The sequence below is a fragment of the Trematomus bernacchii genome, unplaced genomic scaffold (assembly GCF_902827165.1).
Source record: "Trematomus bernacchii unplaced genomic scaffold, fTreBer1.1, whole genome shotgun sequence".
Classification (NCBI taxonomy): domain Eukaryota; kingdom Metazoa; phylum Chordata; class Actinopteri; order Perciformes; family Nototheniidae; genus Trematomus; species Trematomus bernacchii.
Window position 1 is genome coordinate 9,801,852 of NW_022987705.1, and position 17,478 is coordinate 9,819,329.

At 39.3% G+C, this 17,478-nt stretch overlaps 1 protein-coding gene across 2 annotated transcripts in view; it reads right to left on the reverse strand.

Annotated features, from left to right (window-relative positions):
* Positions 1-13,604, reverse strand: part of LOC117490309 (rho GTPase-activating protein 26-like) — a 75,466-nt gene extending 61,862 nt beyond the window's left edge. The window contains exons 1-2 of one of the 2 annotated variants that reach the window (XM_034140004.1): positions 13,227-13,604; positions 12,872-13,061 (exon numbers count right to left, since the gene is read on the reverse strand). In XM_034140004.1, the coding sequence (XP_033995895.1) occupies positions 12,872-13,025 (154 nt within the window). In that variant the 5' untranslated portion in view covers positions 13,026-13,061; positions 13,227-13,604. Of the gene's footprint in view, positions 1-12,871 lie in introns of both variants that reach the window. The other variant, XM_034140003.1, reaches the window with a different exon arrangement.
* Between the last annotated feature and the right edge of the window lie 3,874 nt (positions 13,605-17,478).

Consider the following 17,478-nt stretch of genomic DNA (forward strand, 5'->3'; position numbering starts at 1 on the left):
TAAGATAAGATAAGAACGAAGTACTTTATTGATCCCAATTTGGGACATTTTTTAAATTAGACTTGTCAACTTTAAATTGTATATTAGTTTCTTCCAGAGGTACCAGGATTATAAAACACTGTTAGTTCATCAGACGAGGGCCCCATCCTGTGTCATTAGCATCAACCACAGCCACCCCATAAACGGTCTGTATTTGCTATCATTTCCCACAGAGATGGACATAAAGCCCTACCCCCCCCCCCCAAACTAAATCCCCTTCCACCTACACCAGCAGTAACCCCCCTGCTCTCTAGCATTAATCTAAGCTTGCCCCTGTGACCCTGAGTCTCATCAGCGTCCCAGCAGGATGTGATCTCAACCAAAGGGCAGAGTAGGAAGATCCAAAATATCATTAAAAAGTAAAATCCTGAGGAAGACCAAAAGAAAACCCTAAATAATAAAGAGTGTCCCTCATCCTGAGGGGAAAGAGCTGGAGCTAGACATCGAGCCGAGCCAACAAATCTATCCCAGACAATGACACCAGACGCGTGAAAACAGACAGAATAGAGCGAGCACACACCTACAAGATTACCCCCACTAAGCCTGAGTTACGCCTGGCTTTGCACCAGGACACCCACCCCCCACACTACCCCTGCATGTGTGTGTGAGTGTGTGTACAGTAGTCATATCAAATGTGTGAGAGTGTGATAAAGAGCAAGCGTAGACGGAGCGTTAACCTGGGGATTAAATAATCTTAGCAGGGGGTTATTTTTGGAGCAGGATGGGAGCTGAACGCAGACACACACACCGTTAAACACACACACACACACACACACACACACTTCCTCGCTCCCCATGCCAGTGGAGTGTGGTTTGTTTGGGTTGGCTTTGGACAGCACTGTAGCCGAGTCCTCTCTTCAGCCCCCTCTTGCACGTGCTCCGTCTCTTTCATTCATACACACAGATAGAGTGAGTTTAAAATTGTGTGTTTCTGTCTTGGTATAAAATTATACTACTAAATGGGGTGAGCATCAATAAGGGGACAAGTAGGGCAGTGAGACTTGATTTAAAGCCCTTCATTACATATCTAATGTAGGCCTTTATAATAGGTTGTGACAGGAGGGCTACAACTTTGAATCCCTCTACCAGCTTGAGAAATCTAGGAGTTGGAAGTTGAGCAGTAGCCCGCTTTCTTTCCTCAGAAAACACTGCTTTAAGTGATTTAGTGTTGTAGATAGAAAGTGTATAACCTACTGAAGTAGAACTGTGATATTGAAGTAGACCTACAATTCCTCAATTATGAAAATAAATTATTTAAGTTAAACTCGAACACAATTCAAATGTAACCAGGTTGCTCTGTAATGCTTTATTGACTAAATATGTATGAAAATGACTTCACAACTGGGCAGTTCTCAATAGTCATGTTGCATGTATGCTCACCTCGTAACAGGTTATTCATGTGTAACTGTGAATGTGTGTCTTGATGACAAATCACAATTGTTCTGTGAACCTTTTTATCTGTCAATGGTACAGAGATGTTTGGGCTACATATTTTGGAGCACATACATGGTTCCAATGGTATTTTTTTAATTTGTTTTGCGCATCTGTATGTAGGTTTTTGCAACACGACAAGTTCAGTTGGTTCCATTTCACTCCGTTGAAACTTGAAACGTTGCCTTCACTCACTTTGCATGTTTTTGCATGCACCTTTTTCAGCATCACCTTTGAACATTTAGTATGACATGACTGCTGCCTCTAAGCATGTAAACCATACCGTCTCACCATAAAATAGGTCTCACTAGTCTTTATTTACCTTTCCTCCTTTGTTTCCATCGATATGCCGTCATGTCTAAGCTTGCTGACTCCCCACTACACCAAGACTGCATTGTCACTGCATTGTGTTCAATAATTCAATGCATCCATTCCTTGTTGAGAACCATTGTGCATCCATCTACAGCATAGATTTCAACAAACTATATTTGTATTTAATAAATAAAACATTTCTGGCTGGGTCTGAATGCACATGGACATGCACTTATCATATATGCATGTCTCAGAATCAAGATTATTATGAACAACTCATGATCTACCGACTGCTCGTAGTTTTTTCTAATCACATAATTGAACTAGTCTACTCTTTGTTTCGGATTGATGCCTGGTATGATTACTAAACAGTGGCTCATGTCTCGTTGTTATAAAAATAACACAACCTCTGGCAAAACGCATCTTAAGGCCAGCAAGCGGTCATGTCTGCTTTGATACAAACAACGGGAGTGATGGAAAGAGTTGGAGGTTCCTGCACTTCATTTAATATGCCTTCACTCATTCGACATGACTTCTTCAATAATAACCAAGGATGGTTTCTCTGAAAGCACTTATCCTATTTTAATAACACGAAACAGAGTAACATCAGGGAGGGAAACAGGATGAGAGAGACTGTAGGAAAGAAGAAGGGTAACAGGCATTTCCATTCCACAGGAGGATGAGAAAAAGAAGGTGAAGGAGGATGAGGTTAAAATGTGGAAATGTGTGTTTATTAGGAAAGAGGAAGGGAGAAGGAAGAGGAAAAGGAGGAGAAGGGGAAAGTAGAATCATTGTTTTGGAAGGTCAACCGTCTCCTTCAACGCCATTCTGACTGAACACAATGAGAGCCTGCAGGACTTATTTGATGTTCTTTAATGACTTGTTTAAAATATAGCATATTAAGTTGTGATTTTTTGTTTTAATGGTAATCATTGCCAGTGTTAACACCATGCTTCAACGCCTTTATCGAGAACATTTATGGAGGGCTGGTGAAGGAAATTAGAGTCAGATTTCTCTATAACATAATAACAAGTTCTCAAGCTGGAAGAGAAGGAACAAAAAAGAGGGAGGATGTGATAGCGTTGCCAATAGAAACATACAAGATTTTGAGGATTTTGAGTGGCTACTGAGGAGTAAGGATGTCACGATACCAGAAATATAGAAGTTGACACCAATGACAAGGACATTTCACAAGTCTTGATACCAATGACGTGCAATAAACTTCTTCAAACAACTTCAAACGGTAAGTAACGATTGAATAAGTTGATGAAGTCGGTCTAAGCTTTTCAATAAAGCTCAATCACACTGCTGTTTGTTTTTCTTACAAGAAGATGAAATTGGAGTGTCAGGTAGAATAATTCAACAATATGCATCTCTAAGCATAATAAAAGCAGGATTTTAAGCAGCTGTGAAATGCGAAGCTGTCTCTATTTTGACCAAAGTCCTGGTCCTTTATGACCTTATAAGTTCAGTAATGTAATCAAATTCATGTGTAGTCAGCAAAACTGTGCATGTCCCTAAGCGTCAAATGTACACTTGCAGTGACATTTTACCAATATCAATTACATTTGAAGTTGGTCATCCAAAACAGAAATTCACAAGATCATATTATATAACATATTCTGATACTTTCACCCAATAGTCATTTTTACAAAAAGAGGTTGACGGCACCAAAAGATAACTTGATTGAACCTCCATTTGTCGAGTGCTTTTAAAAAAAGTGAAAGACAGTAGTATCCCTCAAAGCCAACAACAACCTGTTTTCACCTCATACAGTGACCTCAAGACTTACAGTTCCCTGAAAAGTGGCTGGATTCGAACACCATACTTGGTCTGACTTGTAACACTGGCTCTTCTCCATTTGCTCTGACTCACTAGCTTTGAAGTGGAAGAAAATAGCTATTTGATCAACAACATGTGTCAACATGTGTCAGCATGTGTGTGTATATGTGTGAGAGTACGACTGTGTGGGTGTATTTGTGTATTTCTACCCTTTTTTAAGCCGCACCTGTTTGAATCTCCTTGAGTGTTCCAGGTAACATTTCTGGGCAACAATTTCTTCAAAGTTTTCTTTATTGTTCAAGTTTAGCAACTCAGAGACACCACACCTATACTCCACCGTAGGCTGAGAGTTTCTAGTTCATTTTCACACACGTCTTGAATTTGACACCGACAGCTCAACACTGCGGGCTAAGAAGTTAATGATACCCTGGAGCTAAAGATTCACTTTAAACACTTCATATAAATCTCCCTGTCGTCCTCTGACATCTCTTTTTCCTGCAGAGTAGCAGAAACCTGCATTTCATTGTCTTGGTATTCAATAATTAACCTTAGTCAGTAGCTTCCTGTTTTGGTAACCTTGCCATTATTACATTGAAACATATTTTCTTTCACAACCAGCAAAGCATTCTGCAGACATCCAGGTCTTGTGACACTTTATGAAAAGTAACAAGTTCCAACATCCAATAAAACATCCTGTCAGGTGTTACACTGAAGATAAGGTGTATTGCCACCAAAACAATAATACAAAAGTGGCATGTAAGCAGAACTATGAGGAAACACACAGTATGTGTAACCTTTGACTCTTCCTGGGGGCCTAGAGGCAGTCAAATTAAAACACATCTCACATTTTTTCCTGGAGCTCTATTTTATTCCAGCTCTCAGTAAAATGAATTCAGACTTGTAGTCAGCAAAATATACAAAACAGAAAAATCTCTTTCCCCCCTCATTTTTATCAGGTGCTGATCAACAGTTAATAATGCTTTTTGAACCCGACATCTCTATGTCTAAGATTTTCATATTGTTTTAAGTTAAACCAAACTTGACAAGCTCAATCGCGCTGCTGTTTGTTTTTCTTACAAGAGGATGAAATTGGAGTGTCAGGTAGAATAATTAAACAATATGCATAATAAAAGCAGGATTTTAAGTAGCTGTGAAATGCAAAGCCCTCTCTATTTTGACCAAAGTCCTGGTTCTTTATGACCTTATAAGTACAGTAATGTAATCAAATTCATGTGTAGTCAGCAAAACTGTGCATGTCCCCAAGCGTAACATTTACACTTGCAGTATCATTTTACCAATATCAATTACATTATGCCAAGTTTTCTGGTTTTACAGAACCATCTGTAATGGAGAATAAGGCCAGCAGCTGTAGCAGTAACAGGAAACTAAAGTTCAAGTTGAGAACAATCTTAAATCAAGTTGGTTTTGATTGGATTACAAGAGACATTATCTCATCTCATGGCAGACCGCTTCATTTATTTTAAGAAAATTAAACTGTTAGGAATGAGCTGTGCTTTTTCAATACATCACTGGAACTTGTTAGGAGAGTTTTTCTTACGTGCAGCTGCAAAAGCACAGAGTACAAACTGTCAGGTGGAACAAGGTGCAGCCAGGATCTTTCCCGTTTCAAGTTTCAAGTGACCTCAAGTTACACACACAGTGTATTCCCTGACAATGACTCATCCATGGACGTTTTCTTTTTTTCATTCTTCCTTATTCGTTCTTTAGAACCTCATTAACATGTTTAAACAATTGATTTAGCAGACCAGGTACTGTACTTTATTTTCCATGCACTCCATTGCTTCTCCTTAAAGTCCACCTCTAATCAAAGTGTGTTTTACTGATTGTTGCGTCACATGACTGTTTGACCTTCACTGTGCAGAATGATGCATGTGATTATAGAATATGTTTTCCAGATTTATCTGTTGAAAGGGTGAAGTTGTTCTGTGCTCACCTTAAATCTTAGTTTGAGAGGTGTATACATGTTTCTAATTCAAGCCAAACTATTTAAACACTCTTGTACACGTCTTGAAAGAATGACCGCCTTGATTGTTAGGCCTCAGCTGGAAAAGATAGGCTAATGATGAAGCAAACTTTTATTTTGATGATTGAGAACAGTCCAAAAAAAGTACATCGGCCAAAGTGTTTTTGCTGAAGAAATGTCACTGTACACGAAAACAGAGATATTATTTTATAAAAATAATCAGCATTAGAGAATTGGAGGTTTTTACAGCCTTCTCTTTACACAGAACTGCAACTTTGTGGCCGAGCATGAGTCATCGGTGTGTATTCATGTTCACAGGTACACCGCAGATGGTGTTTGCAGTTCTGCAATTAACTTACTGTACTTGTCAGAGGAGCATTTTTAACACTCAGGATTCAAATTTGAACACGTTGGTTTGAATCCAACTTCCTTCTTCACAGTTTTTGTATGTATGTGAAAATGTTGAACTATAATTAATGTAATGCTCTAGTTTATTTATAACTATACCATGAGAAAACTAATGTGTTCATTTGCAGTTCCTCTTTCAGTTCCTCACTTCACACATTTTAATCTAACAGTAAATCTGTAAAACGTTTCCCGATTTAATTTGTAAATCTACATCTCCTGCTTCTCAAATGACGTACATTACATATAATATAGAATCAAATGATTTGAAGATGGCGTGAAGACATTACGAGAATAGACCATGGACGAGGGGTTGCATGTGTGAACATTTACACATCTGCAACAACAATACCTGCTTAGAAAAAAAGGAAACTTCTTCCTGTTACATCTGCTTGTATGTTTAGGGCCTATAGCGGAGATAGTATACCAGAAATATAAGTCCCATATTGTCATGAGAGAAAACACAAAAGTAAGTGATACCACAGTGCATCTAGGGGCTGAGTCACTGTATCATTGCCGGGCAGTGTAACTAAATCAGCCCCCGAGCTAAAATATTTACCAGCTTCAGTCCAGCTGGAGTCCAGGGCCGATACTCCACATCAAAGATTCAGCTAATGAGATGAAGCGGCACACTGGCTGGAGATCTGCTTCTGTGGTGAGATTGTTATGAGAACGTTTTCGATCTGGGTATTATATACACACTTCTGCAACAACTCTGCTGGCTGAGAAATGTATTTAAAATACTCTCCATGACCCGATGTATGACCCTAATAGATTTTTAATGAGCTTATTAATTATAGAGGTATTCAGTTACATAACTGTTCTTGAAGAATGCACAATTTCCCACTAAACCACTGTTACTCTGTACATCTAAAAAAAGTGCATATGTACTCATGTATAATACAAAATGCTGATGTACAAGAACAAAAGAACAAATCCCATGTTTCCCATGTGGAGTGGTTTCCACACAGACAAAAGTATAACACAGAAAGGCCCCAGCCAGAGTTTAATCAAGTGAAAGATTCAAATACCTGCTGCTTTCTTTACTGTAGCCTTGCTGCTTTGGTACATGTGTATTCCTTGCGATTTCGAAAATGTGTGGCTATCGAATGTAAGTGGGAAATCACCTTGAGCTCTATTTGTTGACAATATTCACACAAAAAAAAAGGATAATACTAATAATACATGGGATTTTTATAGCGCTTTTCCTAATGCTCAAAGATGCTTTTGACTACGAAAATAATGAATATTCAGGGCACTAATCTGCAGCCCCATCCTTTGCATCTTAGAAGTAAATGATGTGTGTGTGTGTGTGTGTGTGTGTGTGTGTGTGTGTGTGTGTGTGTGTGTGTGTGTCAGACAGTCTGCCCTGACAAAGGCGAGGCAACAATAGCACCAGAGCTAGGCTGAGTCGTGCCCTAATTTCCTTCTCCTCCAAGCTACGTCACGGCTAGAGGAAGACCCCCAACCCCCACTGTGCTGTACTGCAGTGGCATCGTGCACGCACAGACACACACACACACACAAACAAACGTGTTCACTGAGCACATACACATCATATATGAGCCGAAATCTACTGGTACAATAGGAAACACACATGTTGTGTGCGCGATCCAGAATATTAATAACTACAGAGACAACATGCTGCATGCACAAAACCTACAGACACACATCCTCTTTTTCTCTTTGTTTGAGAGATGTTTTTAGAGGAATGCCTTCAGACAGTGACACCCTGTACCGCTTTTCTCTCCCTGATTATTGCTCCTCCATCCTCTCCTCCTTCCCCTTTTCTTCCCTCCACAACCCACATCGCTGTGCTCCTCTATAGGCGGGTAGAAAATAAGGCCATGTCGGCATTTGAACAGCATTGTGAAAGACAACAACACCCCCACCTCCTCTTTCTCTCACACACACTCTTTTTCTCTTTCTTTTGCCCCTTGGCACATACCCTTCCCTTTGCTCTGAACCTTTTTAAACCGAGGGTTCACTCCCTCCGTCAGCCATAATTGAGAATTAGTTATGGTGTGGTGTGCGTTTGTGCGTCCCTCATCCATCAGCACAGTTGACAGTTGAGCCACGGAATGACTGCTATTACCCTCCTTATTACTCACCAGCAGCACAGTGGGTGGTGCAGGAAAACACAGACAGAAGGTAGAGAGAAGAAGATCTAGAGCGATATGGATCGGAACGGCGCACGCTCCATCTCAGGGAATTCCCACTTCTGCTTCTGAGAGAGGTTTTACACAAAAGCTCTTACAGCCTGCAGCTTGTTTGTGAGGTTGCTAGGGGCCGTAAACGGTTCAATTTGAACCCAGAGTCAACGTCTGAAAACAAAGCCATTATCAAGACAGTGCTAATCGGTGGAGGGATGTTCTTAAGCAGTAACAGGCCGCAGATAGCAGAGCTGCACATGCTTTAACAGTGTGTGTGCTTTCAGAGTCAAGCCTTTAATATGTGTACCGCAATTTATAGAGCAGGATAAGCAGTTTACTATGTTTTTTTAATATATGCAGTGGTTCTTGAAGATTAATGTTGGGCTATGTTAATAAAGGTTACGGCATCAACTATTTCTCCAGTTACAAACATTTTGATTTGTTAAATCTGGAAATTACATAGGACTAAAATAGCCCATTATTGTCCAAATTAAGAGGCAGAACCTCTCGTCAAGCCCTAGCTATTGATACATTAAAATAACTTCAAGTTTACTTAAATAAATCTTCTCGAATTGAAACCAAATCCAGACCTAATAAATGAGTGGAATAATTTTTTAGTGGGCATTGTTACCTAGGCTCATCCCCCCTTTGCGCCTTTGTATTTGTGTCTTTGCATGTCTCTATAATATCATGTCGGATTCTCTGTCCTCCTCACATGTTAACCCTTTCTAAATTAGCATCATATATGAAGCTCACTGAAGGTCAAGAGACACACTCACATTGCACACTGTAGGGCATGCTGTGCACAAAGGGGTCACTAGGCCACATTAATACTAGTTCAGGAATGTACTATATCCGTATTAACAACATCATACATGCACAATATTAAACCACACATACAGTCCCACACAGCCAACACTAACAGGGGACTCTATAACCAGCTGTGTTCTCTCATGTTTCAGGCCTCCGTGCTCTAAAAGCTCTTATTAATGGTGAAGAAAAATGATCTATATGACCAAATGATACGTCACGCTTTGGCTGTAACACAAGTGTGTGTGTGTTTGTGTCGTGTGCAACTGTGCCTTACAATTTGATCACTAAATGTCCTAGTGGTAGAATGACTCTCAGACTACATCATTGCTCATTCCAGCAAGTGGTACTGTCAGTGCAGTGGACGATGACCTCATCGTGAAAAACTAGTGCCTGACAGCGGAGCCCTCGGACTTGAAGCTAATAATATGCATTGAATGTGTATAGTTACAGTTTTTAGCATTGTTTTATAACTAAAATCATGTATTGTTCAATTTATTTTTTATAAATAAATGATCTACTAGCAGGTTAACTGGTCTGCTTGACTTCTGGTTAAATTGTAAAAGGGTTTTGAAGTTGATTCTAATCCTGTTTTAAGATTGTATTTATCCGTTGTCAACTTGTCAGGGCAATAAGTTGCATTGTTTTACTGACAGCAGCATACCACAAATCTGGTAGCAAATTGCTAGAAGATATTAATGTCACATTACATAGTGATGATATATAGAAAAAGAGGGGGGCATCAAAACAAAGGCACAGAATCCAGCTCAGACACATTCACAGAAGACGTACAAAATGTTCTCCTGAGCCAAGTGATGTGAACTTTGAAGAAACTCCACTGCTCTTTACACTTTCAGCTAATAAGTTGGCAACATCATGTGTCAGTGTCACATAAACTGTCTAAACACGGTGTCTCGTTTCCCCTCACAGCACCAGGGAGATTCAAGCCTGCAATTAGGGTTTGTTTGGCTGATTGAGCCGTGTCATGTTAGAGGTGGAGCAGAGAGCCAAACTCTTCTACAGGCTCCATAATAACCAGCTAGCTCTGCCCTTAAATGACATCTGGCTAACACACATTTTTGTATGCGTGTATATGCGAGTGTGCATGCATAGCAGCTCTAGCCTGCCTGTGTGCGTGTGCGTGTGCACTTGTTGAATTGCTACATAAACCAAGTTGGTACCCACAAACAGGATAGGGCTGCTATACATTTGCAATAGCTGTGATCTCGGTGTGAAACTTCCTCTATTCAATAAATAACATGAATGAGCAATATCCTGTCAAAACATCTTTCTCAATTTAGAAGAGAAAAATAAGTGCATCCCAGACTCAATAGTATAGGTGTACATGTTTTCATTTGTGCAAAAAGAAGACTTTCATATTTGTATTTGTATTCACAGATCTTATTTGTTTTATAATTTACTGTTTCAACCAATCATGATACATTATTTACAGCACAAAATGCCAATTCTTTATATTTAAATTCCAGTGATGCAGCGGTTTAAACAGTACCATTTATGTCATCCCACCAGTCTATATAATCATCAGATAGAGATAGCAGCTACATAACAACAGGCTTTATTAAGTCCACACTAACACTGTAACACTATAAAACTCCTGAGTAGCAGGCTATAAATGTTTCACTTTCTCCTTCTGTGGCAACATTGATGTAGTCATTACCAAAAACACATGTGAAAGCTGTCAGGGGCTTTTGGGGCTACTCCTCCAACAGCAATTAGTATCTCACAAAACGTGAGGGGCTTCCCAGGACATTCACACATCCTCTCAATGCAGAGGAGGTGTGTTGAAAGATGCAGCAGGTAAGATTTACAGTGCAGCTGAAAAGTCCTGTTAGAAAAGACCTGTTGCAACTGATTCATCTCATGTGCCAGCAAAGGGCAACAACACTGTGTAGTACAGGTATAAAAAGATTAGCTGGGAACATCTGTTGATCTGCTCTTTGTTAGGCAGCACCCTGCTACAATGGCACAGAACAAGCAAATGACTCTCACTCATTGCAACCGCAGGGAATCAGGCCATGCTGTTTGATTTCTAGATCTCACCAATGGACAAAAGCAGAATTGTTATTATAGCCACACATCAGCTGACCAAGAAGAAGACTGAAGAAGACTGAGCTTGTTTCTTCTATAAAAAAAAAAGGTACAGCCGATAACACAGGGTGGAAAATTCAGGCTAGGCAGCAGGCTGAACTTTCCAGGATTTTATCATCCTTCTGCTGATATCTACAGTAGCAGCCGTGCAGGTACAGTGTTGACCCAACTAAACACACCTTTTACACACAGTGTAATAGCAGCTGCCAGTCCTACACTACTATGAATCCAGGCAAAAACATTCTTTATTAATAACCGTAACAAAACCAAAGCCTAACCTAAAAGCTATACTACCAAAACCTACAGGACCATTTTATTTTTTTAAAGCAATATTTTTAGTGGCCCGAGCGGGCAAGTGGAAAGTACGTTATGCTTGCCCGGGGTGTCTAATAGTGTGTAATAGTGCTTCCGGGCCAGCGGGTCATTTATAATGTCGAGCCCTGCATTGTAATTCACCATAAGCAATTGTTGACTGTAACGTCTATGCCAACCAACTGTAATTTGTAATGTATTTTACCATACTTTAACGGTCAAGTTAACGTAGATGTCAAGTTTTATTTTTACAGTGTACTTATATCTGTACATTTCTTTTCAGTTTGCTTCAAGAAGTGGCTTCAACAGACAGAGATGCAGGCCAGATTGGGAAAGGCTGGACGCTACACAACGGGAAACATTATGGACATGAACAAGGAAAAACAAAAAACACTTTCTTTGTTGCCTTTTTCTTATCATACATAGTGTTACTGTTTTTGTTACCATTTAAATATTGAATTATATTTATTCTATTTATTTTAAATCAAATGCACCTGTTTTAGATCATATATTTATTTTGATGTGTAGGTTGATTTGCAGGTTGGTTGTTATTTGTATAATTATTGTATGGTTACTGTGTATTTTATTATATTAACTAGCTATTTATTGCTATTTATTCAATTAAAATACTGTTATGAACACTTTACAATGTCTTTATTTTGGTAGATACCAGAATACATGACACAATGAATCTTTGTAATATATTTATGTTCTCTGGTTTAAATAATCATACCAGTATTTAAACAATGTATGCTGGTCACCTGGAATCCTGGTAAGCTTCCAGCATGGTGACCAGCCCAGCATACCAGCATACTATGCTGGTCTATACTGTTTTTCTTAGCTGGTCAGGCTGGTTGACCAGCTAAGTTGGTCTAAGCTGGTTTTTTCAGCAGGGTTACCATTTATAACCACTTATTATACCTAAATATAACTATTTGGATTTCTATTGCTGGTACCTAAACTTAAATGTAGTGCTTTTTTCCCATCGCTTGTAGGCTACATGTCTTAACAGGTTTTCATTCACATCATTAAAAAACTAAAAAAGCAAACCTGTAGTCACCTCTTCTAATAAATTATAACAGCTCTTTTATAGTAGGTTCTGGTAGTCAAACCCCTTACCAACATTAAACAACATCACAGCCTTTAACAGAGAACAAGTGTGAGTAAAACATACACTGCCGACTCCCCTATGTCCCTCTAAAAAGCCTTATGATGTAAGTTGATGGGAACAAATGTGCTGACAGCTACAAAGCTCACTCAAATTCACCCGCCTTGCCCCTTAACTTCTGTGCTTTATCAGGAACACACACACACACACACACACACACACATACTCTAAGCTTTTCATGTAATGCCAATGTAACTGAGATAAGACTTCCAGAACAATCTCTTTCCCAGACATACACCTAAAAGGCATCTCAACTTTGTCAAAGCATTTGGATCGTTCTGACACAGCCACATGCACCAGAGAAGATGTGTGTCAATATGGAGAGCATTGATGAGTCTACAAACACACATGTCAAGCTCCACTTACTTTTCAGAGCCTGGATCAGTGCCTTGCCGTCTTTTATCAGCTCCTTGATGAACTTGTTGGTCTTGTCCAGCTCCAGTTCGTGGGACTTGAGTCTCTCCCTGAACTGGGGGCTGTCCAGGTAGCAGTCACTGAACTCCAGAGCAGGTAGTCCCATCTTCTTCTTCTCCAGCACCACCAGCCTTGACACCACCTGGACCCAGCAATAAGCTCCAAACAGGAGGAGGAAGAACAAGAGGAGGAGGAGGAGGGATGAAACCCTGAGCTACTACAACTGCCTCTGTTGCTGGAAATGATGGAAAATCCAATTACAGCATGTAAACAACGGGGCGGAGATGTATCCGACAGCAATGCCTACCTACATAACCTTGCTTTTCTTCTTCAAAGGCAAACAGTCAACTTGCAAGAAGCAAGGGTCCTCCTATTTCTTTCAGGGTGGCAGCAACAGCAGCAGTCCGACACGGCATCCAATTAAATGAAATAAAAAGTAGCAGAGTAAGTGTGTTACGGTGGGGTTAAAAGAACAAAAAAAAGCACTTGCTCAGGTCAACCAGTGCTGCATTCCTCTCGACCAACTCATCGTGGACCGGACAGAGTCAACCCGGGGCGAGGAGGGAGGGAGGGAGACAGCAAAAAAACAAAACTAGCCTCGTAAATGCGGTGTCTTCCCTGGGCGGTTTTAAATGCACTGCTTTCTGCACAGCCCCGCTCAGCTCAGCGCTGCAGAGCGTAATCAACCTACCCGGACACGGATAATCTCCTGATTGATGCCTCTTGCGGCCAATAAAATAGCCGGATTGAAGAGATGACCCTTTAGGGGCGGGAGTGCGGTTTGCTACTCCAAAACAGAAACAAAAAACGAGAAGAGGGCTCACTCTGATCCTGTTTCTAAAAACGGTGTTCCTGGAAATAATTGGGGCTGCTGCAGACCATCAATGCATTCTTCAAATGTGTTTATCTTCTTTTTCCAAAGGGTTCTCCAAATATGAAACTATATTAATTTTATTTTGCCCTACATGTAAGCGCTTGTTTTGTTTTAATCGATGTTTGTATGTATATTTTCATTACATCTACAAACATGTATAACCACAAAGCTCTGTGAGTGTGTACTTAAAGGTACTGTGCTTTGTGCAAGCTAAATTATAACATTGGCATGATTAAGCCATGTGCAATCAAAGAATGAAAGGGGGCAATCAAAATCAGATGCAATCATTATCTTGGTACAATGAATCTGACAAGGGGTGGTTATATGATAAATTACCCGCTGAGCCAACAGGGGCCTAAATAAATTAGAGGACAAATTGGAATTAATCTTTTGCAGCCTATTGTGTCACAAAATATATAATGCACATGGAAAGTGCATTCAGGTTGTCCTAAGCAATTTGAAAATTCATGATTAATAATAATGGCCAAGTGTTTGCATTCAGGAGGTCACCTGACCTGCCATGTTTGACCTAGACCATTGAAAAACCAGCACAAGAATCAGCACCCCATACACAACCTTTAGCAATGTTAGCCCTTCTCACACAATTAGTTTGGATGCATACAAGCAGATGGCGTACATGTTAAGCAATTAATGTAATCTGAGAAGATCTGAGTGAAACAAGGAAGACAATTGGACTGCGTACAACAGTAAAGGACGAAACATAACCATTAACATTTGAAGATGGTGATCAACAGTCAATGGCAGCACAATTAGAAATTACAGTCATAATAAGGCTTTTGAGTAGTACATCGTCCCATGAATACACAATCTTTGCATGCATCGCGCCGGGAGCCTGGTTGGTGGGAGGAGACGCTGATGTCATTTTAGCCAAAACGGGGAATTTCTGTGCAGCAAAAAATCTGCCTTGGATTAAAGCCGCTGTCACTCTCTGACGCCCTCTCTTGGCGTAAAACTGCACTGCAACATGTTCATATTTGGTTTGTCCAACATTTATGGACTTTTTTCACTTTGAAATAAGTAGGGTTTATATTTGAATTAAGAAAAAACGATGAAGAAAGCCTAAATCATCTTATTTCCCCTCTATATGTCAATATCTCCTAAAGGACAAACGTTATAACACTTACAGGAACGACTAATGCAACCTTTTAGGACAAATAGTTTGCAATCCCACTAAATCCAATAAAAGTAACTCGTGTTGTATTGTCTTTATATTCTTGTTGCTGCAACAGCTGCCTTACTTTACAAAATATGGCACCTTTTTTGTTTTGTTTTTAACTTACATGTTATTGACACATGTACAGTGTGTGTTTGTGATTATTGTGTTAACAGCTCATGTGCTACTTCCTGCCAAAGCACAGCATGCCTGATGCATTTCTCCATCTGTCACTGTGTGGTGTACACAGACTGATAGCCATTTACAAGAAGTCATGGTCCACCTGTTGTTGTTTTCAATGAAGATGCCTGGAAGCTAGATCAAAAGCCAGAATGAACCAGTTCATAGTCATGTATTGTAAAAGAATATACCCACTATCAGAAAGTGACAATTGATCCTCCAAACTCAATGGTACATTTTAAAGAATAGCAAAAAAATAAATGAATCAATCAGTTAAGCCCACAACTTTATAATCATTCATTTTAAAACGGAATAGAAATGTCCCCTTGCCATGTTGAAATAACATAACCTGTTGTAATTTATGTATTTAAAATAAATGTCATAAGCCATATTTTCTACAAATACATTTTTTATCGATGCTTTAAATAACATGTCATATGTTTAGCCATCACTCACAATTAGTCTCTCTATGAGGTCATTTACTGTAGTGGATCTACATTACGGGAAATCATGATAATAGGGTAATCTAATGTTCACAAATAGACTTCTCAAGAGGTTTAGTTCTATGACAATGACTTGATTAAAAAAAGAATTTCCATTCAGTATCGCTGAATGAATTTCAAGATGGTGTGTCTTTAATCAATAACTCTGTTAACATGCTTTATGGCCATTAAGATGCTGTTAATTAGATTGTTCTTGTCCTTTTTTAAATGATATCCTCTGCATCAACTTCTCCCCAGGGAGCTTCCTGTTCAGAGAACAATAACCAAATTATGGCAGCTAAAAATATGTTTGCACATTTTCATTTCCTCTTTAGAACCATGAAGCAAATTACAGTTGACAAGCCCAGTTCTTAAGCCCATCAAAACGTTGATATCCTTCAATTTAAGTCACCTTAAAGTTAGGGGAAATGCCCACATTATAAAACCATCTCACATTTACTATATATAACGCTATATTCTGTGTGTGTTAAAAGTATACTCAAGCCAACATTATGTCCTCCTCATATTTTCGTTTCATTCACCTATACTTCTACATCGCTCACATCCAGTATTTCATTACTCCCCCCTTTTCCTCCCACAGGATGAAAGTGAGGTCAGAGTCCCACTTGTGTCAAATTCTCAGCCAGAAGTGCTTCCTCTGCAGTGAGTCAGAGGATGTCCTTCTGCCCAAAGACGGCCAGAGTAAATTGGCGTTGATAAAAACAGGACACTGCTACTATAATAAGTACAGTCATTGCAGAAGCAATTTGTTTCCAGATATACAGAGTGCACTGCACACTGGAGAATAAGTGCATGTTGAGATCCACAGAAACCCAAATTAAATTCCTTGTGTGTCCAACTGACTTGGCAAGTGAAGCTGATTCTGGTTAATATAAAAAGCTTCACATTTGATTATGTGTATTGTAATAAGCATTATTAGTTATTATAGGTCGAAGCGGTAAGTATCACCATGTGTGTTTTTTTAATGTATTTGTCTCATGAAGGTGATGAAGGACTCTTACTATTGTATACCCAGGCTAAGTAATGATATGCAATCATACTGACAATGTTTTCCGCAACAACATGGTTTCAAAGATCAAGGTAACATTCTTGCTTTTAAAGGATTCTGGCCTGTGGCAATGAGGTACACATGATAAAAAAAATAAAGAGCTGTATCACTCCAAGGTTACTTTTCAGACATCTGACTTTAGTGAAGAGTTAAAGTCATACAGAGACATGAAGTCCACCTCAAACATATGACAGGCGTTCTCTAGCCATTGTATGTGAAACAGAAGTGGTGCATATTAATAGTTTAAGGAACATTTACAGCTTTACAATATTAAGTACTTCGAATATTTACTAATTGTATGTTACTTCATGAAATACAACTAAAACGGAATGACAGAACAACCCAAAATAAAAATAAGGAATAAAGTAAAAGTATCACATCAGACCATATAACCCCTCCCCTCATTTCAACTTGGTTGAGTCCAATAAAGATAACTGCAAAGCACAGTGATATCTCTCTGTGGCATATTGGTGACTTGGGGCCATGCAGGAAAGAAAATATCCAAACACACCTCCACACATGCTGCACATTCAACAGCTAACATGTTTCAAGTATCATTTAGATAATGTGATGCTATGTCACCATCGTGCAGAGAAAAACCAATGTCTACATGTTATGATTATTAGAACCAAAGTGTCAGTGTATGTGTATACAGCAAACTTTAAGTGTTTTTTCACTTACAAGTTGTGGGGGTGTTTCACAATTCAAATAACAATAGAGTGATGTTGTTACATATTGTGCAAAGGGAACTTTAAACAGATTTGTGTATTGTGATAGTTG